Raw genomic sequence first — 25,323 nt, 5'->3', positions numbered from 1 at the left:
CTAATCTAACACCCGATCTCATAATTTTTCTCCACAGGTGGCTACGGACGATTTCGGTAATCCTCTTCCTGAACAAACAGGATCTTCTAGCTGAGAAGGTTTTGGCGGGAAAATCTAAAATCGAGGAGTATTTTGGAGAATTTGCACGCTACACTACGCCTGATGATGGTGAGTTACCAAACCTTTAGTCAGACATCTGACCTGCATTTATGTTCATCTGTACGTGTCACGCTCTGCTCCAGTGATGATGATGCCCACTAAGTGTTGAGATTTGCTTTAAATTTTTGTGTTAAAATATCTTCTTTGAAACAAAACGGATGCTTTTAATCAGATGAAGGTGTGTGCGCTAAATATGTTAAAGGTTGACTGTATTTCTTCCTTTTCAACAGCAATACCAGAACCAGGAGAGGATCCCAGGGTGACCAGAGCAAAGTACTTCATACGGGATGAGTTTTTGGTTCGTGCAAAGGTCGTTTTCTTGGTGATGGGTTTTTTTTTGTTTTTTTTTTTGGTTTTTTAGCGCTTTGAACAACCAATTTCTCATTTATTTACAAAAACTTATGATTGTCAAGTAAAGTAATTATATTGTTGTATTTTTGTTCTCATAGATAAAGCTACTGCATGTGCTCCAGGTTACTTTCCATAGAGAATCCCATTTTATCACCTTTCACTGATTACAGCGGATGAAGCCCAAATGCATCAGTCCATCTCTCGTTCAGTCCCACCATCTCTCGCAAACAAGACGATAAAACAGAAACATTTTATTTTACCGTTTAAAATGTCAAATCTTATTCTAAATAAGCATGTATTTAATAACTGTTTGAATGTTTCAGTTAAGTAGGATTGAAAGATGAATGTGTACCAAAGCAAATAAACAGTTATGTTGGTCGTAACTGCATCCAACAGATATTTGGCAATTAAAATCTTAGTACTGTAAAATTAATGTAAAACTTTTTCTGAAAACATGTGACCTACTTTTAATGATTTTAGATTTTAGTGCGGTGCATTTTCTTAAGCTTGCAAATCAGCTCAACTTTACACAGTAAAACATGAGAAAAATACAGCAAAGTTGTAAATGAAATAGTTGAAATGTTCAGCTTCTGCATCGCCAGGTGTTGCTTTTGCAAACAGAAGATTGTTTTATCGGAAAGCCCGTTGCATTTCTGCGTGTGGGCTCTCAAGATTCACCACTACTAACCTGTTGTCTTTCCTGTATGTCTTCAGAGGATCAGCACAGCCAGTGGGGACGGACGGCATTACTGTTACCCGCACTTCACCTGCGCCGTCGACACGGAAAACATCCGGCGTGTCTTCAGTGACTGTCGGGACATCATACAGAGGATGCACCTACGGCAGTACGAGCTCTTGTGATGCGCAGCTTCGCCAGGCCCGCCCTACTTGCCCAACGACCACCCGCCTCACTACGACCAGTTAGCCAATCACCTCTTCACTGTTACCAAATTCACCTAAATGACCGATAAGCCTGACCTCTCCTCTCCTCCACCCCATCCTCCTGGTAATCCAGCTTCATAACTACGGAAAAGTGAGAAGACTTTTTACCATCGGCTGTCAGCCTCTCATTTATACGACCACCCGCTCACAGGTACACATGCACTACAGAATGAGACGTTCAGACCCTTGAATATTGCATAATCATGACCCACTCCAGCCTCTTGCTCTAATAGTTAGCAGAGGGGGGGGATCTGCTCACATGCAGGAGTTTATTCACCGCGTGCTGAAGAGAACAGATGGACTCAGATGGTGGCAAGCTGAAACAGAGGAGTGGCTGTCAGCTGTTTTTCTTGTTTTGTTTTGTTTTGTTTTATTTTCTCCTGTGCCCGGCATGGACAGACTAATTGATTAATGGCTGCCTGCGGACGTGAGCGTGACTCTGAGATGAAGCCACGCTGCTCTCATGGACTGCTCTTCAAGAAACTAGTCGAGGAAACACAAGCAAACAAAAAAATATCATATGATGCATAAGAATCATGCATACCAATGAACTTAATGCAGTGCAAAAAAAAAATAAAAAATCCAAGCTATATATATAGATATTTATATATGTGTGTATATAAATATGTATATATATATATATAAATACATATAAATATAAATATTATATATTCCTGTAATAACACAATTCAAGTTTTAAGTTTTTGTTAGTTTTTACCCTATGTTGTTTGTCGGTGTACACAGTGTGTGAGATCTGCCTTTGTGCACCATTTAACCCCTCCATCCCAAACACACACAGTCATTCACCAACATGTTACTCTACATCATTGTCCCCATTTTCCCCTGCTGCTATTTGACAACTATTTAACGTGGAAAATAAAGAACAGGTTTGACTTATTGAGGATAAACGGCAACAGAAAATCATGACGTTAAAGATTTGCAGAGACTGGATGCAACGTTTTATAACTGAGCACACACACACACACACACACACACACACACACACACACACACACACACACACACACACAGATGATCCTCAACCCTCCTTCCTCTCCCTTCGTCTTGTTCTGTCACCTCCTCCCTCTCCTCCTCCCCACCCGGCTTTAAGTGCGTCTGTCTTTTTATTTACTGCTGGACTATTATTCTTGTACAGACTGTAAAATGTATTATTTTGTACAACTTTATTGAAGAAAAGAAAATAACTTGTAGAAGATCCCTGTGCCTTGATCACGACTGTACGTGTGAAAAATGAGCTAAACATGTAAGTTATGTTTCACTGCGCTGTACATCTGGACGGGCCGGTGCCGCCGCGTCCGGACCAGCTCACCCGACCCGCCGTCCCGCTGCCGCCGCTGAGCGAGACGCGAATGGGGAGGAGCGTTCGGTCGGGGAGGAGGCCTTTCGTCTGTTGGTTATTTACATTGTTTTTCCACATTTTGTTTGTTCATTGATTATTTTTGTTCTGCTTTGACTCCTCTCTGGTTTATATAATAGGAATTTTAAAAAGTTGGAAAAAAAAAAAGAAAAATCAGACACACCACCTTAATGCTGTGTAGTGACAATACTGACTCCTAACACAATTTAATATATATATAAAATATATTTCAGATTCTATATTTTATATATATTTGCGGTACACCTTGTGAGCTGGTGCCCAGGTGGGTATTCATTTTTTGTTTGTCTTAGTTTTTAACTCTTTTGAGGGAGAGGGACATATCAAGTGGGAAAAGTTTTTTCCTTTTTTTTTTGTTTTTTTACATAAAAAAAAAAACTGTTCTTTGCCTCAAAAACAGTTATTTTAGTGTTTGGTTCAGTCCACATTACATTCACACAAAGGCTAAAGCAGTTTTAGTAAAACCCAATTTCATGGAGGTCATGGTGTGTTCTAACTGCAGAGTTCCTCCTCAGTCTGGACCCGTTTGGGTCGGATTTAGGGTTTTGCTTCCTCACATGGGTAAATATGTAAGAAGAACATGATTAAGGTCTCGCTTGTTTGTCTGTTTAGAAATTTTGTGCATCGTTCACTTGGTCCAGAGGTCTGCAACCTCAGAGCTAAATGACACAATTCATTTCACAATTCACGATCCTCAGAGCTAAATGACACTTGTTTAGATCGTCAAATGTAACACGACTCTTAAAAAAAAAGACCCCTTATTTTTGATTAATATCAAGTTCAGGGATTTTTTTTAAAGGATCCTATTTTCTGTTTTTACGTTTTAAAATTAAGAAAATCATTCGTTCATCTAGCTAGCTTGCTGTTTGTCCCTTTATCAACCACCCATCCAGCGATCTATTATCTAATCTTTCTTTTCATCCATTCATATTCTCTGTTTGTAGGTTCTGTTAAAGAAATTGTTTATAAAGGGAAAACTCTGGAAGAGACAATATCTCCTCTGCCAAGGAGCAGCAAAAATGCAATTCATAGACGGGATAGGGAAGCACAAGTCTAAAAATAAACACAATCATTACTCTAAGCACTAAGTCAGATCACACATAAAATCATGAATACCCCTTTAAAAAATCTATTTAGATACTAAGTAAAAAGTAAATTAATTGGCCTAGATACAAAAATAATCTTGTAAAGCTGAATCAAATTGAGATTTTTATTCATTTTTTTATATTGCTGTAGTTTTAACTGCATGACTAGGAACTAAACCAGAAGTCAGATTTTAACTTGCAACTCAATCGACCACATTTTGCTGAAATGAGGATCATAAACAATTACTGTGGAGAGGAGAAAACGCTGAACTGATGCTGCCTTTTGTTGCACTTTGATCAGAATTTGTTTGAATCAATAACCCCTATTGTCTTTCATCAGGTAAAGACGGCAGTAGAAGAGCTCAAACTTCAGATGCCAAACGTTAAAGTGCTATAATATTAATTATTATTTGACTTGTTTCAAACCAACACCTTGCCAAATCATCTGGCTAACTTTTGAGACTCAATCCACCATTTACGTTTGAAAAAGTTTGAAATTTGATTTCAATATTTTCCAGGTTTGGAAAAAGAAAAAGAGGATGGTCAAATATTTGTATTTTCAAATTTTAGTCCCTGGCCCTTTGTCTGAAGGTATCGTCTTCCCTTCGTGTTTTTACCTTTCTTCCTTGTAGCCTTCCTTCTTTTTTTCTGTCCTTACCTTTTATACTTTCTTGTCCTTCCTTTGTCATTTTTTTCTCACTTGTGTCTTCCCTTTGTTCTTTCGGTCCATATTTTCTACTTCTGTTCCTTCATTATCTTCCTCCCTCCATACTCTGCTTTCATTTTTCCTTCCCTGTGGCATCCTGTCCTTGTTTGAAACCTTCCTTCCTGTTTCTTCTGTTTAGTTTCCTTCTGTAAATTCTACTGCCTTTAGAAATGCCATCCACAAATTCACAGTAAATTAATAAAAAAAACAGAGAACTTTAGAAAGCTGAATATAGAAAGGCTTGTGACGTGAAGGAACCCTGAATATGTTTGCAGCTCAACATGCATAATGTCCCACAGGCTGCAGTCATAAATTAGTTTAATTTTGGCTCACCAGCAAAAAGCCTAAACTGATTTATTTCTCATTTCATTTCACATGAAGCTTGTTAATGCTTATTTTAGGTCCATTATTGTTTTACTTCATGTTTAACACAAATGAGACAGATTTGTAAAGTTCTCATTGATATTAATACTTAACTTTCACTTATTTTACACCCTTTTAGTGCAAGTTCTGATTATATGGATGCTACATTAGATTGCAGCACATTTACTGAAGATCATGGATGCAAAAGGCCTCTTTAAAAAAAAGCAGGCTTTTGTGCTGTAGTTAATCTTTCAGTAACTCCTTTCATTGGCACATCCATAAGTCTGGGAACTGATGAAGATCATTTCTGTAAAATTCAGTCCTCAGTTTACTCCTGCTCTTTTATAAAAGGAAACCATCAAAGGGTCTGAAAATATGAGTTTAGCTGCTTTAAAAAAACCATCAAATCAGGTCTTTTCTGGCAGCATAAAATGCATTGAGCAGATACCTGGTGATTCTGCACAATAGCACCACCTACTGTATTAAAAGAGCAACGTTCGTCTTTCCCCTGTTCTAAGCAGTGATTTATAACTAAAGCACTTTTGATCAATTTCTATATTCACATTTATGAAATCAGTTGGAAAAATTTGCAGTTTATTTGTTTTGAGACTTCAATTTTAGTTCAATAAGTAGAAAAAAGTCAACGTTTGCGGGGTTTTTTTTCTTTAAATATCAAATACAAATACACTCTACCAGTTTATATATATTTTTATTTAACCGTTATTTCACTAGGAATTCCTTGAGATAAAATCTCTTTTTCAAGAGAGACTTGGCCAAAAGACAAACAGTTATATATAAACCACAATTAAAAAGGTACACGTTTTAAAGTTTTTACTAAAGGTTTATATGTGGACTACTATTTTGAGTGTGACTTAGACTCTCCAGATATTTTAACTAAAAATCTAAGTGTTGCTTTTCTAAAGCACTTTGTCAACCGCTCCGCTAGAGGGCGCTGTAGCTCAAAAGCACAACCAAAAAAACGGAACGACTGAATAATGTTTCCTCCAGCATAGCCCCGCCTCTACTTTTCCATGCATTGGCGCGCTCGGTGGCCGTGGCTCTCTGGCTCCGCTCCTACACGGGTAGCTGAACTCTCCACAGCGAGCTGCGAGCCTAGACACAGCAGGCATGAGTGCAGCGGGTGACGGTCGGGCCGTCCCGGCTGTCGGACCCGTCCAGCAGGGATTGAAGGAGGCTCTGATTGAGACGCTCACGGCCATCCTGTCTCCGGTGCAAGAAGTGCGCGCCGCCGCTGAGGAGCAGATCAAAGTGCTGGAGGTGACAGAAGGTGAGAGGTGGTCGGGTTATAAACCACACCAATGTTTAACATTTAAGCGTTTTAGCTTCTTTCATTATCCTGGGTGCTGGTTTATTCATGCCTTAAGTGAACTAAGCTAACAGCCGTACTGGACGGACTCTTCCAGGCAGCTAATGTTAGGCCATGTTAGTAGAAGTTATTAAGGACTAAAATGGTATAAGAGCTTGTAAATATGCTTGTTATTTCTAGGACTTGTGATCGCAGTTGTTTTTAGCCTAACGGATTGAAACAGCCCACAGCTAGCGGTGTTGCAATGTAATCATTAGCGCGATCCTAGCTTGAGTTAGAAACGGCACATGTGAGCGAGGCTGAAGTTGGTATCCAGTTTGGAGCTTTCAATAAAGAGTCATTTCACCACTTTTAAGGGATCTGAACCGCATTTATTCGTTTTAAACATCTGAAATAGTATGAAATTGTAATCTTTTTCCAAACGGACTTAGCTGATTATAATTACTTGAAAACGAAACCTTATGTTTTTGTGAAACGTTTATTAATCATATTCCACATTTTAAGAGACTGGTTTCATACTTTCCAGCTTTCAACCCACAAAATCTAATTATCTAACTCTTATTTTGGAAATTAGCCTTCTTAAGATCAAAAAGGCATTTAATTTCCCTTTTTGTGTTCTAAAAGTAGAGTAAAGGTTTCGCAAATCCCAAACTGTTGACAAAAGTCTTTGGTCAGTGTAGAACATTTGGTTTCAAATATGATGGGGGGGGGGAGGGGAACTAATTATTATGGTTTATAATGTATTAAACATTATAACATAACAGTAGACATTTCAGCCATTTACTGTGGTTGAAACGTACAAAATATATTGAAACCATCATTATGTGTTAAAGCTTCAGAAGATCCAAGACATCTTCTAAATAATCTGCATATTTAACATAACATTTTTCAGTTCATTGTTGACTTGTTGAACAACAACACTTTTAAAGCTTGACCACATCAATGGTGAACTAAATGCTAAAAAATAAAATGAGTATAATTTTATTATTTGTATATACATTCTAGGGCTGTAGGATAATATCGATATCACGATATATATCGATATTTTCTTTCCTAGAAAAAAATCAATATTCATCCGCAAGTATCGTAACATCCAACTGTCATCTTGCTCACTCACTGCTTGCTTCACTGGGAGAGTGATTAGTGTCGAGGTTAAAAAGGTATCAAACTATTCAGAGCAGGGTGCTTGGTGCACTTTATTTACTTTATAAATCCATGTAAGCTACAGTTTGTACTGTTTCAATAAAAAGAAACATGTTTTCTCACCACTTCTTTGATTCTTTTTGTCCAGCTGTCAACTTTAAGTCTGTGTCCATGTCCAACCAGAGCCAGGTATTGTGTAGTTGGTGCTTTTAATCAGTTTTCAGTTAAATTAATTCAATCCAACTCTATAGCAGTCACAAAATGTCACCAAAATCACTCGGTCCCTCTAAAATCTTTCAGAAAATCGCAAAAGTGTATTGAATTGTATCGTTTGATGAATATCGCAATATATATCGTATCGTGGACAGAATATCATGTATCGTATCGTAAGATTACTGTATCACTACAGCCCTAATACATTCCAATATATGTAAATTGTTTTTAAAGATAATCTAATCAGGAATAACTCTATTCAAATCAGATTTACTCATTCTAACCTTGGTGACTTTCAAGCAAGATTAACATGATTTTAAATCATCTCCAGCCAATGCAGAATAATTCAATTTAGATTAGCTTCCAAGCTACACTTTAACTAAGGTGGTTTAAATGTCAAAAGTAAAAAAAAAAACAACTCATAAAATAATCAGTTCTTCACACCAAATTATGTTTTAAGTAACCTGTAATCTCTGCAGGATAATTCAATTTATGCCTGACTTGTCAAATAACTGCTTTTTAACTACTAAGTTAGTTTAAAAGCCAAAAAATAAATTGAAATCGCATATTTGGGATTTTACGGATGTGTTGAAGATTTCATAAATACTCAAAGTAGTTGAAATTATCTGGCATTGTGGAGGAGTTTTGCTCAGGTTTGCTCACTAATAATTTTTTTTTTTTTAATTTATTATTTTGACCTGAAAAGTGGTCCAGATTGGTTGAATGTGAAATCGTTTATTACTGAAGTGTAGCGGATGAAGTTCCGATTCAGAGGCTAACTTCTGTGTCGTCACACGTATAATCTGTGGCTGCGGTTCACTGGAGCTCGGGCTGAATTATTAAATCAAATGACGTCACTGAAAGACTGGTCAGCGCTTAAAATAAGCAAAGTTTTAGTTGGTATTTCTTATAAGGTGACTTAACTAACGTGTTCAGGCAATTCAATAATCCATAAAACAAATGTTTCACACTCAAAGCAACTCGTGTTCAGTTGGTAGTCAGTGTCTAAATTAGCCATTTAGACACTGAACTGAGCTGTTCAGTGTCTAAGCTTAGTTCAGTTTAGACAGATTTCCAGTGGGGGAAGGAGGGAATTTCCCAAATATCCCGTTATTGAAGCTCCCAGTTTCCTGCAAAAGCAACATCTGAGTCCTAGTTCAGATGCTTCACCAGTGAGATCACGTGTTTTACATTTGTCATTGTAACAGGAGAGGTGAAGTTATGTTCCAGATTTTCTGTTGGAAAAATAATTCCTTAATTTTCTCATAATGAATGTTTATTTTTTACAAAAACTTGTTTTTCAGTTTACCGGTTTTATTTAGAATATTTTGAGTGCATGAATCCATCTACTTAAATAATCTTCCTTCATCTGAAAGAGGAACAATCCCACAGCATAACAGGGCTCCCGCCATGCCTGTTGCAATGTACATGAGGTGTTTTGACATGTGTATTTGTATGAGATCAAAACCACCTCAAGTGTTTGGTGCAAAACAGCTCAGTGGCACAGTAATATATATTGTAAGGTATCACAGTCATTTTTTTTTTTTGTTAAAACGCATTCTTTTGGACAAAATCTGCTGTTAGTTACTAAAACTATTCTCAATGCGAGATTATAAAGTGATGTCTGTTTTTAAGCATTTTACCCATCTGTTTCAGGGATGCCAATAGATTTGTCATCATCTGTAGAGTAAGTGTGTCATGGTCAGTAGCTAACACTCTCCGTCTGACCTTCTATTGTCCAGCAGTAATCGTGCTGCTGCTGAAAAGTTAATTGAGCGCGCAGTGAGCGGGCGCTGCAGCAGCGCCGACCCTTTCCGCAGGCCCCTCTCTCTGAGGCCGCAGCTCTGCAGGACTGTCAGCACTAACATTGTCTTCTGGCGCCTGATGTCACTTGGTGAAAGCCAGCTAGAGGTGGAGCTGATGAGGTTCATGCTCGTCCTGAACTGTGAACTTTTCTCCTGTTCTGCGTGCTTGCCATGCCAGGTTGGAATCTTTCGAGTCGGCTCCGCAATCTTTACAACCTGACGAGCCGTTTTTCCTCTCAGGTTAGCCTAGAAAAAAAAAAGACTATTTAAAGCTGCAGTTGTCATCTGACGTTTTGAAAAAGAAAGGGAAAAAAAAACAAACATACTATTAGATTCATATCGATTCTAATAGTAAATTTGGTGTCATTGTTATTATTTAAAATAAAGCTAAACATAAAATTTTGCATGAAGAGGATGTTTTTGTTTTTCTCTGTTGGATGGAAAAAGATGTGAAACCTAAAAGCTCATAGATTCCAACATAATGACAGGAAAAACAGAAGTAAAACATATTAGTGGTATCACTGTGGACATTCAATGCAAATGTTACAAGAAAAACAGCTAAAAACTTGTGTTAACCTGTCGTTAAAAACATTAGTTTGTTAGTTATTATTTTAACAAAAGTTATTAAGAGCCATTGTGGAAGGCTCAGAGAGAAAATCCCTGCTTTTAGGTACTGATTTTAGTGCTTAACCAAGTAGTGGCAAATGATGCCCATCCTTAATTTTTGTACACATTCTCATAAAAACAAATCTCACCATGTTTAAATCTCTATAAAACGTATTTATTTCTGCCACTTTAAGCTTCAGTTTTAGTTGACACTTTGAAATGATAATTAATCTTGGTGTCAAAGCAGATCTTTGTTGTTGCTGCAGTGGGGTGTTATAGAGTCAGTGCAGTGTTCAATAAGTTACATTTTCTGCATTTGTGCAAATGGAAACTTCTTAAATATCATTGTGTTTTTGACCTTCTGCTTACTACGTTTCCTGTTTGACATGGTTTGAAACTAATTTGGTCTCATTGTGCATCTTTATAAGAAGTCAATATTACCAGCAGCCTAATTGATGTTTTTATATTCCAGAGTTTGGCGTCCACCTGGCAGAGCTTACAGTTGACCCTCAGGGAGCGCTCGCCATCCGTCAAGTGAGTACAACTTGGATTTCTTTCCACGTGCATGCATTAAAATCAGGTCTTGTATTCTGTTTGTCATGCTGATACTGACTCGCCGTTTGTCTGTTTCCCCCTATGGGAACTTTTCTAGGTTAACAAGTATTGGGTTTGTGTTTGCAGTTGGCATCCGTCATCCTGAAGCAGTATGTGGAGACTCACTGGTGCGCCCATTCAGAGAAGTTCAGACCTCCTGAAACCACAGATCAGGTAAACGTTCACAGGTGGATTCAACTTCTTCAGACTAGTTTCAGCCCACTCATCCACGGCGATGGCTCTTAGAGATATCTCAAAGTATTACAGTAAAATCTGACTCCTGAGTGATCTTGTCCCATCAGGCTAAAGCCGCCATCAGGGAGCTGCTGCCCAGCGGCCTGCGGGAGTCCATCAGCAAGGTCCGCTCCAGTGTCGCCTACGCCGTATCGGCCATCGCCCACTGGGACTGGCCTGAGGCGTGGCCACAGCTCTTCACCCTGCTGATGGAGATGCTGGTCAGCGGAGATGTGAACGCAGTTCATGGAGCCATGAGGGTCCTCACAGGTATCTTAAAAAATAAATAAATTCTTTAGACAGTCACAGCTTGGTTTAGTCTAAACGTTCAGTGGTTTGTTAATCTCTTCTTTTATTGTGTTTGGACATTATGTTACTTTGTGTATTCACTTATTTTATACGGTTGTCCCTTTTGTCAGACTTCAATCTATACAAAATGTTTTTTAATGATGATACCAAGTATTTGGAGAGCCTAGGTGTTGCTAGTCAAGCTTGTGTACATTATTTATAATAGTGAAATTGCAAAACTGAGGTTGCATTTAGTAACTAATAATTTTTTCTTTAGTTTGAATTTTATTTTGGATGCCCTCTTTTCCAGAGTTCACCCGCGAGGTGACAGACACTCAGATGCCTCTGGTGGCTCCAGTCATCCTACCTGAGATGTACAAGATCTTTACCATGGCTGAGGTGCTGCAGCAGTATTATCAGTTTTATTTATGGAACTAATAAGCTAAAAAAAAATGATCATCTGCCAGCTAAACTGTATTCTGTGCATCTCTAACTTTTAAAGGGTCTTATGCTTTTCTCTGTGCAGTATGGTACTTCTCCCTCATGTTTGCTAATAATCTCAGGTTTACAGCATCCGCACCCGTTCCAGAGCAGTGGAGATCTTCACCACATGTGCAAACCTCATCTGTGCTATTGAAGAGCTTGAAAAGGTGAAGCCAGTTTCACATCAACACCTGTCTGATTCATGAAACATCCGTTTCAAAATATGATTTCCATTATTCATCACGTTTTAGAACTTTTCTGTTTCAGTATTTCTGAAACGTTCTTGTGGCAAATATTTCAATCAACCCAGTTTCTTTGCTTTTGTTTTTTCTGAAAGTCACGGCAGCAATTAAGCCAAAACTTTAAAAAAAAGATACATACAGATACAAACAAAAGAAGAACTTTCTTTTTTATTCTGTTTAAAAAACTCTCCTATTAAGTATCTTTTGCAATCCAATTATTAATCGATTAATAAAAAAAAAATCAACAAATTAGCCCTACATTTCATTACATCAAGCAAAAAGACCTGAGTTTTTTCTTTACATATTTATGTTAAAGGTATTTTTTTAGTTGCAGATGCATCCTTTGCTACAAATGATCAAGTATTAACTTAAGGAATGTTGTTGCATTTTAGGCAGTAACATGCTTATTTTCTAACAAATTAATTAATTTACTAAATAAATTATTAGATTATTTGCATCTTTTTAAATATTTACAATATTATATAAAAAGGAAAATCTTCAGACTGCATCAGTTATTTTGTAATGTGATTGTCTGAATTATCAGTTATTCTAATAATCATTTGTTGCAGCCTTACTTTTTTTTTTTTTTTTCCCAGATACATTTTTATTTGTGAATGATGATAACTCTGTGCATTTATGCTTAGGGTGCTGCTAAAGCGTTGATCTTCCCGGTGGTGCAGCAGTTTACAGAAGCGTTTGTGCAGGCTCTGCAGATGCCTGATGGACCCACGTCTGACAGCGGCCTCAAGATGGAAGTCCTGAAGGTGAGAGGTTGAGAATCGAAACCTCTCTGTTACAGATGTTTGTAAAGGCTACAAAAAATACATGTTTATGTTTTTTTTGTTTTGTTTTGGGGGTTTTTTCACAGGCAGTAACAGCTTTAGTGAAGAACTTCCCCAAACCGATGGTTTCGTCTATGCAGCAGATATTACCCATCGTCTGGAATACACTGACTGAAAGTGCAGCTTTATATCCCTCACATCTCCAGATCTATGTTAATTATTGGTTATAGTTTTTCTGCTAATAAATCTGCGCTTTGTTTTTATTTTTATTTTTTATTTTTTTTTAATTTTAAAATCAAAACATCTGAAATATAAATACTTTGTTTCAGTTTGTTAGTCCTTAGTTTTTAATTCACTTATGTAAGAACTGAAGTCAACTACACTGAGGAAGTAGACGACCCCATTGACTCAGACGGTTAGCAAAATCCACCTCCTCCAATCTATTCTTTACATTCCCCATATCCTCCCTTCACCAGTAATTCTACATCAGCGTTTTTGTCCTGTACTCATTTTTCCAGGAGAGGTTTTGGGCTTTGAGAATCTGGTGTTCAGCATCTTTGAGTTTGTCCACACGCTGCTGGAGAACAACAAGTTCAAGAGCACGGTGCGGAAAGCTCTGCCAGAGCTCATCTACTACATCATCCTGTACATGCAGATCACAGAGGACCAGGTGAGGAACCGCCGACGTGTAATTCTGCCAGATCCCGTGAGAAATCATTTTGTCTTGACTGAACGGCGCTTTCCATGATTAGGTCAAAGTTTGGACGGCAAACCCTCAGCAGTTTGTAGAGGATGAGGATGATGACACTTTCTCCTACTCTGTCCGGATCTCTGCTCAGGACCTACTGCTGGTGAGCTTCGCATAAAACAAAGGGCTTGTGATCAGCAGAGGTCAGCTGCAGTTCAGCCTGTCCATATATATTATACTCAAATTATGGACAAAAAATAGATGTTTGTTACATTTTTCTTGACTTCTGTTTCTCATGCATGAGTTAAAGGACTATTCTGAAACAATTAATTGTGATTAATCGATTATTGAAACAGTCATCAATTAATTTAGGAATAAATTAATCATTAACTGTAGTATACAAACTCTAAAAAGGCAGTTTTGCTGAAAGAACAACATAGACTGAGCTGTAATTAAGCTAAAACTGCACAAAAATATATACATCATTCATTTCAGATTTTAAAATACTTTCTTTGTCAGAAAATATGTTTTATCCAACACTCCTCAAGTAGCATAGTTTTATCTTCACCTGGTTCTGTAATAAATAATAAAAAAAAATCTCCTGAGCACCTTTTGTGATCCAATTATTAATTGGTTAATCCAAAAAATAATCAACAGATGAATCCTACATTGTATTGAAGTTAAGTCGAGTAGAATGGGTTGAGCTTTTCGCATGATAACGTGTATACCAAAGAAATACAATGTTGTTACATTTCAGCAATAAAATGTTTTCCTTATTTTAAAAACAAAAGTATTATTAGAAATACCTTTGAAATTTATTTTTGAAAGATATTTCTAATATTAGCATATAAGTGGTTAAATGAAAAATCTGCAAAATGTGCCCATTTACTTTACCCAATGAATTGATAGAACAATCAATTAATAAAATTATTGTAGTTGCTACCCCACAAGAGAGGACTTTGAGTTGTGTGTGTGTGTGTGTGTGTGTGATGGTGCTGAAGTCTCACTTCCTGTTACAGGCTGTGGCTGCAGAGTTCCAGAATGAAAGTGCAGCAGCGCTGGCAGCAGCTGCAACCAGACACCTCCAGGAGGCAGAACAAGCTAAAAATGGTGGCAGTGAGCACTGGTGAGGGGAGAACAGCGACTCCAATGGCTTTTAGTTATGAAATGTGTTCAAGTCATTACATTCAGGTAGAGTAAGGGAATTTGTTCATATGTTCCGTTTTTCTTATTTTTTTTTTTCCTGTTTTCCTAACTAGGTGGAAGATTCATGAGGCCTGCATGTTGGCCCTCGGTTCAGTCAAGACCATCATTACAGAGAACGTGAAGAACGGTCGGGTTCAGTTTGACATGCACGGTTTTCTGGCCGGCGTCATCCTGGCCGATCTTAATCTCACCGGTGAGAGAGTCAGATGTGTACAAACACAAGAAGAGGCACAACATTTTTGTCATTGTTCAATATTAAATTGGATTAAACATTTTCTTGTTTTAGATCATTTTCCTGTTTTTCCGTTAGAAACAGATTTTTTTTTTTTTTTACCCTTTTGTTTAATGTTAAAAAAGTAACTTGTTTCTCTGTCAAAAAGAAAAGAAATAACTTAGATCAACTGATGTGCTCCATAAAGTTGGTTTCTTTCTTTCTTTTTTTTGTCTTGTTTTTACAGTCTTTTGTTTTCTTGTTCCTCAGCTGCATCCCCGTTCCTTCTGGGCCGCGCTCTGTGGGCGGCCAGCCGCTTCACTGCAGCCATGTCTCCTGAACTCATCCAGCAGTTTCTCCAGGCCACAGTCAGCGGTCTCCATGACAGCCAACCTCCATCCGTCCGCATCTCGGCGGTCCGGGCCATCTGGGGGTGAGCTCACCGTTTGCTGTGGTTTAGCTTTTTATGATAACGTCCATCTACCATCTCTTACTGGACCTTGTACAAGTGTTCATATCAGAATATCAGAATTATAATCTCTAATGTAGTTCACACGGCTTTTTATGTGCTGGACCAACACATGGTTGTGAAGTGGAAAAAAATTGAAATCTGTGAACTACGTACATTTTTATTCATACTTTGCTTTTTTTTTTTTTTTAGTTACTGTGACCAGTTGAAGCTGTCGGAGAGCACGCACATCCTTCAGCCTTTCCTCCCCAGCATACTGGAGGGACTGGTCCAGCTTGCTGCCCAATTCAGCTCAGAGGTGCTCACGCTCGTCATGGAGACGCTCTGCATCGTTTGCACCGTGGACCCGGCCTTCACCACCAGCGCCGAGAACAAAATCTGCCCGCTCACAATCGCCATTTTCCTCAAATATAACAACGGTACTTCTGCAGCTCCATTGACCAGAATCACTTCCTGGAACACCTTCTTCCTATTATTAATGTTTTTAAAGATAAAAACATTCAGTTTTTATCTTTATTTAAGGCTTTAATCTTTTAGAAGTGACCTTTTCTCGTCTTCCCCTGTCAGACCCTGTGGTGGCTGCCCTGGCTCAGGACATCTTTAAGGAGCTGGCTCAGATCGAAGGCTGTCAGGGCCCCATGCAGATGCGACTCATACCCACACTAATTAGCATCATGCAGGCGCCACCGGATAAGATCCCCTCTGGACTCTGTGCTGTAAGTGCAACGTATCATTTATGTTATGTTCATTTCTGTTGTTGTTTGATTCATTGGTTCTTTCGATGTTTCGATTCCTTGGAGTTGCACTCATTTATTTCTCTGTCTCTGCAGACGTCGATAGACATTCTGGCCACAGTGGTCCGAAACACAAAGCCCCCTCTGTCAGAGCTGTTGGTGTGTCAGGCCTTTCCTGTGGTAGCACAGTGCACCTTACGAACTGATGACCACACAATAATGCAGGTAATAAAAGCTTCATATTTTCACATATATGTAGTTTTTTTTTTTTTTTTTCCCGCAAAACCTTTCTGTCAAGCAAAACTTTGAGTCGCACCTACAGATTGTCATCATTACGTTCTGAGACTTGAGGCTACCTGTAACTAGCTGCTAACAGACCTGCTAGGTAGATGATGAGCTTTTTTGCTCTATTACGGGTAAATGCTAATTTATCACCAGTTGGCTGGACGACGTTTGTTTTCACCCCTCTCACTCATACTGCCAGCCCATTCAAGGCTACGTGCATTTTGTGCAAAACACTTGGCGCCGTGGGTGTTAAAGAGCCAACTGTGGTGTGAAAAGCACGAAGCTGCCGGCAAAAACACAAACAAATCCAGAAAATATCAGTTTTTGCTATGCTTGGATTTTAATACAGCTGGATCCTCCAACCATTCCCGATATTTTTAGTTTTTCTGGTCTTTGATTCCATTCAAAGTGGCATTAAAAGGTCTTAATTTTGACTTTTTTTAAATTCTGGCATTAGACGTTGAAACGATGAGTAATGAGGGAATTTTCTCATGTTTCTTTCCGTCTCGCCAGAACGGAGGCGAGTGCCTGCGAGCGTACGTCTCTGTGGCCCTGGAGCAGATTGCCCAGTGGAGGGACGAGCAGGGCAACAGCGGCCTGTGGTACGTCATGCAGGTGGTCAACCAGCTGCTGGACCCCCGGACCTCTGAGTCCACGGCGGTCTTTGTGGGACGGCTGGTGTCCACTCTGATCTCTCGGGCTGGGACGGAGCTCGGGGACCAGCTGGATCACATCCTCAGAGCCATCCTGAGCAAAATGCAGCAAGCCGAGGCTCTGAGCGTCATGCAGGTAGGCAGGAGAGATGGAAGGACGGGCTAATCTCAGTAAATCAGAATCCCAGCAGTTCAGCTCAAAAACCAAAACTCATGTAGGTTGATTACACACAGAGCATTATATTGCAAGCATTTTTTTTTTTTATCATGATTGTTATGGCTGACAGAAAGTAAAACCAAAAATAGTGCTGCTCAGACAAAATGTAAAATGTTAAAGTAAGCATATTTTTGGATCAGAATTATCCTACTGTGAAGTATTTCCATGTATTGGACAGAAACATTCCTCTGTTTGCAATAAATCTTTCACTCCCTGTATTGAATTACTGAAAGAAAAAACAAACAACTTTTGATGGTTTTCTCATTAACTGAGATGCATCTATATTGGTAGACATTCACTGTGTTTTCTTGGAGTTGCCTTGTTTCCTGATCTGTCTCCCTTCTCATCCTGCAGTCTCTCATCATGGTGTTTGCCCACCTGGTCCACTCCCAGCTGGAGCCTCTACTGGAGTTTCTGTGCAGTCTGCCAGGGCCGACGGGAAAACCTGCCTTGGAGTTTGTCATGACGGAGTGGATGAGCAGGCAGCATCTTTTCTACGGACAGTACGAGGGTAAAGTCAGGTCAGACGACTTTATTTTCTTGCATATGTTTTTGCTTTAGTTGTACTTATCTTCCCTCGCCTCCCTCAAACTGTCTCCATCTTTGTGCGTTTATCCGTGCAGCACTGTGGCGCTGTGCAAACTTCTGCAGCATGGCATAAACGCTGACGACAAGCGACTTCAGGACATCATGGTTAAGGGGGAAGAAATCTACAATCTTGAAGACGGCATTCGCACTCGCTCCAAATCTGCCAAAAGTAAATCTAAACTATTGAGAAATTTGAGCGATAATAAATTCTCATTTTTGTGGCACATATTTTTTATTTATTTATTTTTTTGGAATATAGTAAATTAAATTTATGTTGTTTTATTATACTTTTGTTTTTGATGATTGGTTTTTATAGACCCAGAACGCTGGACGAACATTCCTTTACTTGTGAAAATCTTTAAACTAATCATCAACGAGTTATCGACGGTGGTGGAAGCGAACGCCAGCAGGGCGAACGCTGCTGACTGGAGCCACGGTGAGGAGTAGCGATGAAAATAGTCAATCCTCTACTGAAAATAAAAATGGTGTTTGGAGTTTTTCCCCAATAAAACCTGCACGGCCGTTTTCTGTTTCTGTCTCAGATCCCAGCGGCATGTGGGACGACCAGGAGGACGGGGAGGGAGAGGATGATGATGAGGACGAAGGATTAGCAGGGCAACTGCTCTCCGATCTCATTTCATCTAACAAATATGGTAAAGTATTTTTGTTGAGTGTCTTGGTTTTACCTGAATTGGCATTTTCAATACTGGTATTATTTTGACAGATGACGATTATTATGAGGATGATGAGGAGGACGATCCAGACGCATTGAAAGACCCCATTTATCTGATCGATCTTCAGGTACATACTCACTTTTTAGTTCATTTGTATTAGAGACGCACCGATCCGGTATTAGTATTTGCATCGGTTCTGATATTGAAAAAAAATTAAAAATCTAGATCGGGTTTCTTTGACAATGTGCCTGATCAATGAACACGGATCTATTCAGTCCAATTCTATGCTATGTTCTGAACGAATTCATTCTTTATTATTTATTTTACATTATCTTTAGAATTCCTTTTTGCACTTTCTGAATCGTTTGAAAGGTTTTTTTGCTGTTTGTTTTTACACATTTGACCAAGATAGTACACCTGTTGTTTTTATCACTATCTTTTCCATTGACTGTTATACTCCTATTTGCATTGACTGAAAAAAAAATTAAGTTGTTGTTTTTACATGTTTGACTAAGTTTGTGAAGCTATTGATGTATTTAATTGTGCTGTACTAGTGGAGAGTCATCAAACAATTTTGTAATTCAGTACATTATGTCTGTATTTAAAAAAAGAACGTTGTACATCATTTCAGCTGTTTTTCTATATTGTATCAGTATATCTAAACCTCAGATATCTGTATCGATATCAGGAGTGAAAAAAGTGGATCGGTGCAGCTATAATTTGTATGTTTCTGTCTACTTGTCTATCCTGTCGTCCAGCTATCCAGAGATAATTTTCTGATTAAAATATTTAATTTTGACCACAGTAAAAAGTATCTACCAATGAGTCATAGTGAACTTTAGTATTTGCACTTTGAAACAGTCCATTTAAATTGACTGAAAATTCTGGAAATTTAAATCTGCCAAGACAAAATTTCAAATTGAAAATTGTTCTTTTAACAGATTTTTTTTTCTTGTGCATATTTTATTTATTTATTTTTTAAAATATGAACTAATAGTTATTTTTAACCATTTGCAAAGATTTGTCTTAATACTCCACTCTTTCTCTCCTCAGGCTTACCTGACAGACTTTCTGACACAGTTTGCTCAGCAGCCATGCTACAGCATGTTCTCAAACCACCTCAACAACGCTGAGAGACAAACCCTGCAGTCTATAGGCCTGTAGTCGTGCTGTTTGATACTCCAACTCATCTTCCATCAACACCACCCTGAAATGTCCCTCTGTCGCCCTGTGACGTCACTCGTGATAAATTTAAGACTAAATGAAAGGACAGAAGGACAAAGGTCGATAGAGACAGGAGGGGCACAACTTGGAAAAGAACTTGTGCACTTAACTTTGACTTCCTTTTTTTACTTCATGTGAATGATGAGATGAAGGACCTTGCCGACGCTAAGAGGCTGGACAAGTCTCATCCGAAAAGGTCAAACATACTCTTGAAGACCTTCAGTCTGGACAAGAAAAGGGACAGATCTTTGCTGAGAAGGACTAATGAATCTCAACATCTGGGCCGACTGTTTGTAATTTAGCCTATCATATTTGTGTTTCTATCTGCAGTGGAAATGCAACATGGTAAATTTTTCCGAACGACTATACACTGGCTGAAGGAAATCTATCACTTTAGTGAGGGAGTCTGGTGGCCTTATATTCCAGAAAAACAGTGACTGTTTGACAGGAAATGCAAAGCTCTTAGACCAGCTGTCATATCTCGGGGTTTGGTGGGAATTGGGGAATTCACACTGTTGCCATTTTGAATTAATGCCTTGTCATTTCATTGTATCTATTGAAGTTTAGAATAAAAATATTTCTAAATAAAAGTTCCTAGCAGGAGATTTACAAGTTTTTTTTATGTGTTAGACCCTGAAAATTGTAAACTTCTATCTGGAAAAGTATGCAAATGACTGAATACAATTACATTTCATGCTGTTTGTAGCTGTTTTAACATTTTTTGGAACATTTCAAATGATCATTAAAAAATGAACTTGCTGTGTCAATGTTGCATTGCCATGAAACAGCAATATCTATCTATGATACAACCCCTTCAACCCCTTTTGATCAATAGTTACACAATCAAAAAGGTGCCATCTAGCACCATGTTTTTCATTGAATTCTTACGGTAATTTGTCTTCATCTCATATTTTTTGACAGTTTGGCTTCACAAGAAAGAGGGTGTTGTGAAGGTACAAATTAGACTGCTAAATCATCCGTGAGGACGGGGTGAGAAAATAGAGAAGATGCGTTCAGGATAGCTCGAAGTCGTAAGCTACACGTAACCATTTAACATTATTTACTAAATACATTCCCTGAGTGGTCCGGTCTTTGCACAAAAGTTATATTTGTAAATATGTTATAAAGTTTTTCTGAGACATTATAGTTTTATTCGCATTATATGTCCTTATAAAGGGTGATTTGTTGAGCGCTTTTTTTTTCATGCAGACCGCGAAGGCATCGTCCGACGTCGGACTGCTCTGCTGGGAACAGCGTCACCATCGCGATGCGACGTTTACATGGATAAATCACCAGCGTTCAACTCCGTCCCGTCTCACATGCTGAGCTCCCAAACCATCTTGGATTATGCCTGAGACCGACCGCTAGCCGCGGCTGTTTTTGTGGGGTTCTACCGAAGAACTCCGTAGCTGCTTACCAAGACGCCCGGCTCCACACAATTTCACGATGGAAATGGTCTTTCCGACGGGCAAAATGTCCCCAATTTGGGTGACTTTGGCCCTGCTCGCCTTCGTCTCCTGCACTTCTCCGGGTAAGATTATAAGCTTTGTGTATAGGCCGCACCGTTAGCTAATGGTAACTCCTCCTGGCCGTTATCTAGCTTACCTGCTAACAACTAACACGGACTCATCCAGTCTTTACAGGATTTATTTTATAACGCCTATCCTACAATGAATTAATTGTACATATTTTTAATGTTTGTGACGGTCATCATAATGAAAAGTTTCAGTATGACATCAGATTGTCTTTTCTAGTGAGATAATCTTGTATAACTGCACAATAATACCGTTGAAAATGCCAATTATATTTAGCTGCTCGTTTTCACGTTATGTTATTTTGAAATTATAGTAACACCTTAGTTAGTGGGAATTAATTTGGGGAGAAAAATGCAAAGCTAAAATGCTCACATGTTGGAGTGATTTTCTTGGAAATAATTTGTTTTTATATACATATGGAGAATGTAAGAAATGCATATCAGTTGACTTAAAAAAAAAAAACTTTCCTAAGTAGTGAGGCTCCAAATATTTAATCACTTCTTGATTGTAAAAATCTGTTTTTGTTTTCTTGCTTTTAGTTTTATGAAATGCATCAAAAAAGAAAACTTCCACTTTTTATTGTGGAATTCTTCCAACTAACTTGTTTTTGATTCATTTTTTTTATTTGGTAGTTATTTTAGATAGCCTACTGATCTTGTTTTGTTAAAAGACAGTCATTTCTTTCTACTGTCCCCTCATGCTTGCTCAGGTGGTGTACACATTGTTTCCAGGAAAATGACTTGATACAACTGGTTGTGTGACCATTTGTAGGGAATATTTTACCTATTGCCATTAAGTTTAACTACATTATATTATATTGAGGATAACACTGGGGAGTATTTTTTGGAGGGATTCAAAGCTACGACGATGTCAAATAACCATATGTGCTTTTTCCCTTGTAATGAATTAATAAAGTTTTTATAGATGTGTTTGCATTTTGTAGTTTTAGAAAGCAAATTAAAAGTTCAAATCAAAGCTCATTAATTATTGGCTGTTTAAAAGGCCTGATTGGTGCATTTCTATAGCCTCCAACTACAGCTTTCAGCTGCACCTCTTGTAAACAACCTCAAAACAGAATATTTCTCCCTTTGTATTGGTAGTACTTGCAGCAGATTTTAATGCCTTAATTAAGTTTCATGCCTATAATGTATGAAACAGACTTACAATATCCTTGTATAGGCTACATGATGCAGTTCAGCCACAGTATTTTAGTTTATTAAAATTGTGTGTCAAAGGGGATCATTTTTTGTTGTTGTTGAGGCGAGCAGTTAAAGGTCAACGTCCAAATTTAGTCTCACCAGGTTGAAGAAACAAGTTAATGAGTGTCTCAACCTCTGACCTTACAGGTGTTGGAACTGCATGGAAAAACAATAACTCCTGGTTTAATTTCTAGAATATGACATTATTTTAAGATTTTAGACGCTTTACGTTACATTCCCGTTTTCTCCCAGCGTTACTTGAGTAACATGAAAGTAACTATATAAAGCACTGAGGATCTACGACTGCTGCGACATGCTGGGATTGAATTGTGCCTTAAATTTTGTTTAAGAGATGTCTGGTTGATGTCTTTAAAAGGTCTACAGGATCAGTTTTCATTCCCTATTAATAAAGTAATGTGTTGAGTCATGTAACTTTATGTGTAATTTGATAATTAATGGATGATAAATTAATTGTGACTGCCACATAAAGTTTTTTATTTAATCATACATTCATTTATACTCAATACTTAGATATTTTTTTCCATGGAAAATGCCAAAATCTCAGTCTTTATTTATTTATTTATTTATTCATAACTTGATAGAAGTATAAAATCACTCGCATGAACAAGGAATGCAAAAGACATATTTTTGTACTACAATAATATCCTTTCTGGTCTTTAAATGATATTGCTTTGCTATCTTGTCTGACCAAACCTAATCCAGCTACTTTCTAGGGGAGAACAATTTTGAAATGTATTTTTTAAACAGTTTCGTTTGCTGCATTCTAGATAACTTAAGTTACTTAAGCCTGAGTCAGATTTCAGACCCCGCCAAAGGGAAAGTGTTGAATAATGCACTGCAGCTCCTGCTAATAAAAGCAAGAGAGACTGTTGTTTAAAACATTTATTTCTTTTGGTTTTGGAGGCAGAATAAAAAATGAATTCTGTAAAATGCACATTGGAGATCCCCCGCTGTGATTGGAACAAACCGCATGTTGTGTCATTTCGCCTCATGCCTCGCTGTTTGCTGTCGTTTGGCAGTCAGCGGGAACGAGGACTGTCTGTGGTACGTGGATAAAAATGGCACCTGGCACAACGGCTTCGACTGTCCTGCCATCTCATCCTGCTGTGGCAACTGCCACCGGCGCTACTGCTGCATGGATCCCTTCAAGATAATCACGGAGAGGGAACAGAAGCGCTGCATGCTGTTCCAGTTCAGGTGGGGATGCCTGCTGCAGCAGGGTTGTAATTTAATTACGTATTAATAATTTAGTCAACACCATGGTCTATTTGTTGTTGTTTGCAGGAACTTTTTTTTTTTTTTTTTACTTTTGTAATTCCCTGTAAGGAAGCAGGTATTTATTTTGTTTTGATGTTTTAACAAAAATGACCTTCCCTGAAAGATGTACCATTTTTTTTCTTGTGTTTGCAGAAAATAAACAGCATCTGCAAAGCAATGCCAGTTGCGATACTAATAAAAAATTAGTCCATTAACTCTGAAGCCCTATTTGTATTTAGACAAATGACATTAAACAGCTGCAGTATCTTTTCTTCAGTTCACTGGTGTACAAAGTGCGGCCTGCTGATTTACTTGAAACATTTTACAAGTAAAATTGTGCTGAAAGAGACAAATTTAGGCGGAAAACGACTCAAACAACAAGACTCATGCATTCATATTAATTTTGCAGTAAATCGAGCCACAAACATCAAGCAACTTTTACTCAGATGCAGGTTTGGGTTATGAAATCAGAACCCAAATCAGTAAAATACGTTTAGTTTGTTTTTGAGGAGATAAAAATAAAAAACGGTTTCAAGAAATTTTATTTTTGATACATATCGTTTTTATCATTGTAGTAGCCCAAAAGTGCTTTCAAGGTGACTATTTTGGCCCCCAAAGCAAAGAATTTGGAAATTAAATAATATGGTTAATATCTTTTGATGGGCAAATTTTTTACAGACTTCATAATCCATTTTATGAACAATAATTTTGAATTGTTTTTGTTTGTTGTGTTTTATTTTGGATATTTAAGCTGTCTTCCAGTCCCAGTACTTAACATTGTAATAAGTTGTTTTAAAACAATGTAGTGTTACTGTACAAACTTACAGTTTGTTGGTCGTTGAAAGGGCGAACTTGCATTATAACGCCTCTATCAGTGCATTACTTGTAAGTGATCTCAAAACGACATTATCATTTATCGCAATAACTTCTGGGACAATTTATCTTACAGTAAAATGTACTATTGTGACAGACCTTTTTGTACGTTCATGTGAGGGATTGTGGTAACGCCGGATTGATCCGCTGTGTACCTGAGCGGCTGCAGCACAGCAGCTTTCCTGCTCACTTCTGGAAGCGTTCCATCACAACCTGCAGTTTTCATCCAGCTGGGGATCAGATCAGTGAGCGTCAGAGGCTGAGATGAAATGCGGGGCGGTTTACGTCGTTTACTGATCCGTGAAGTCGGGGGGGCAGTTGTAGGTGACGGTTGTGTGTGTGTGTGAATGAAGGCGCCTGTCATCTCTCCTTTAATCTCCTCAGACAGGCAGCAGATCAGGAACATCATGAGGACTGGGTGATCAAAGTGAGAAGTGGAGCACTTTGAAACTTAAGCTCCCTGCTGTTTTTCCTCCTTTCTCCTCAGTCCCAGCACTTTAATCGGCATCGCGTCGTCCATCCTGCTGTTCGTGGCCATCATTGCCACCATGGTTTGCTGCTTCATGTGCTCCTGTTGTTACCTCTACCAGAGGAGGCAGCAGAGAGGCAGGACACCATATGATGGTAAGACCTTCAATATTTGCCTCCATGTGAGGAAATTTTATTTAATAACTGGGATTTTTTTTTTCTTTTTTTGTTTTGTTTTTTTTTTTTTTTTTTTTTTTTTTTTTCCCCCCCACCCCAACACCCCCCACCGCCCCCCCCCCCCG

General features: G+C 38.3%; 3 protein-coding genes across 5 annotated transcripts in view; all 3 read left to right on the top strand.

Annotated features, from left to right (window-relative positions):
- Positions 1–3,001, top strand: part of LOC106965147 (guanine nucleotide-binding protein G(s) subunit alpha-like) — a 33,196-nt gene extending 30,195 nt beyond the window's left edge. For 2 of the 3 annotated variants that reach the window (XM_015061067.1, XM_015061066.1), the window contains 3 exons: positions 38–168; positions 390–469; positions 1,225–3,001. In XM_015061067.1, coding sequence (XP_014916553.1) covers positions 38–168; positions 390–469; positions 1,225–1,371 — 358 coding nt within the window. In that variant the 3' untranslated portion in view covers positions 1,372–3,001. The remainder of the gene's footprint in view (positions 1–37; positions 169–389; positions 470–1,224) is intronic. The other variant, XM_015061068.1, reaches the window with a different exon arrangement.
- Positions 3,002–6,005: 3,004 nt separating this feature from the next.
- ipo9 (importin 9) lies at positions 6,006–20,273 on the top strand. The gene is made up of 24 exons (XM_015061065.1): positions 6,006–6,290; positions 10,569–10,630; positions 10,778–10,864; positions 10,993–11,194; positions 11,523–11,611; positions 11,776–11,862; positions 12,582–12,701; positions 12,806–12,906; positions 13,076–13,134; positions 13,238–13,389; positions 13,472–13,570; positions 14,427–14,533; positions 14,667–14,806; positions 15,095–15,257; positions 15,486–15,712; positions 15,861–16,009; positions 16,124–16,252; positions 16,826–17,101; positions 17,537–17,703; positions 17,806–17,939; positions 18,087–18,206; positions 18,313–18,423; positions 18,495–18,571; positions 19,498–20,273. The coding sequence occupies exons 1-24, from the start codon at positions 6,131–6,133 to the stop codon at positions 19,606–19,608; spliced, it is 3,129 nt and encodes a 1,042-aa protein (XP_014916551.1). The 5' UTR covers positions 6,006–6,130; the 3' UTR covers positions 19,609–20,273.
- Positions 20,274–20,891: 618 nt separating this feature from the next.
- The window catches only part of shisa4 (shisa family member 4), a 9,806-nt gene continuing 5,374 nt past the window's right edge, over positions 20,892–25,323 (top strand). Inside the window, exons 1-3 of the mRNA XM_015061069.1 lie at positions 20,892–21,199; positions 23,443–23,620; positions 25,041–25,177. Coding sequence (XP_014916555.1) covers positions 21,115–21,199; positions 23,443–23,620; positions 25,041–25,177 — 400 coding nt within the window. The 5' untranslated portion in view covers positions 20,892–21,114. The remainder of the gene's footprint in view (positions 21,200–23,442; positions 23,621–25,040; positions 25,178–25,323) is intronic.

Source organism: Poecilia latipinna, unplaced genomic scaffold (assembly GCF_001443285.1).
Source record: "Poecilia latipinna isolate Pla-1442-1.1 unplaced genomic scaffold, P_latipinna-1.0 Scaffold1775, whole genome shotgun sequence".
Taxonomy (NCBI): domain Eukaryota; kingdom Metazoa; phylum Chordata; class Actinopteri; order Cyprinodontiformes; family Poeciliidae; genus Poecilia; species Poecilia latipinna.
This window is presented reverse-complemented; position numbering and strand designations above follow the sequence as displayed.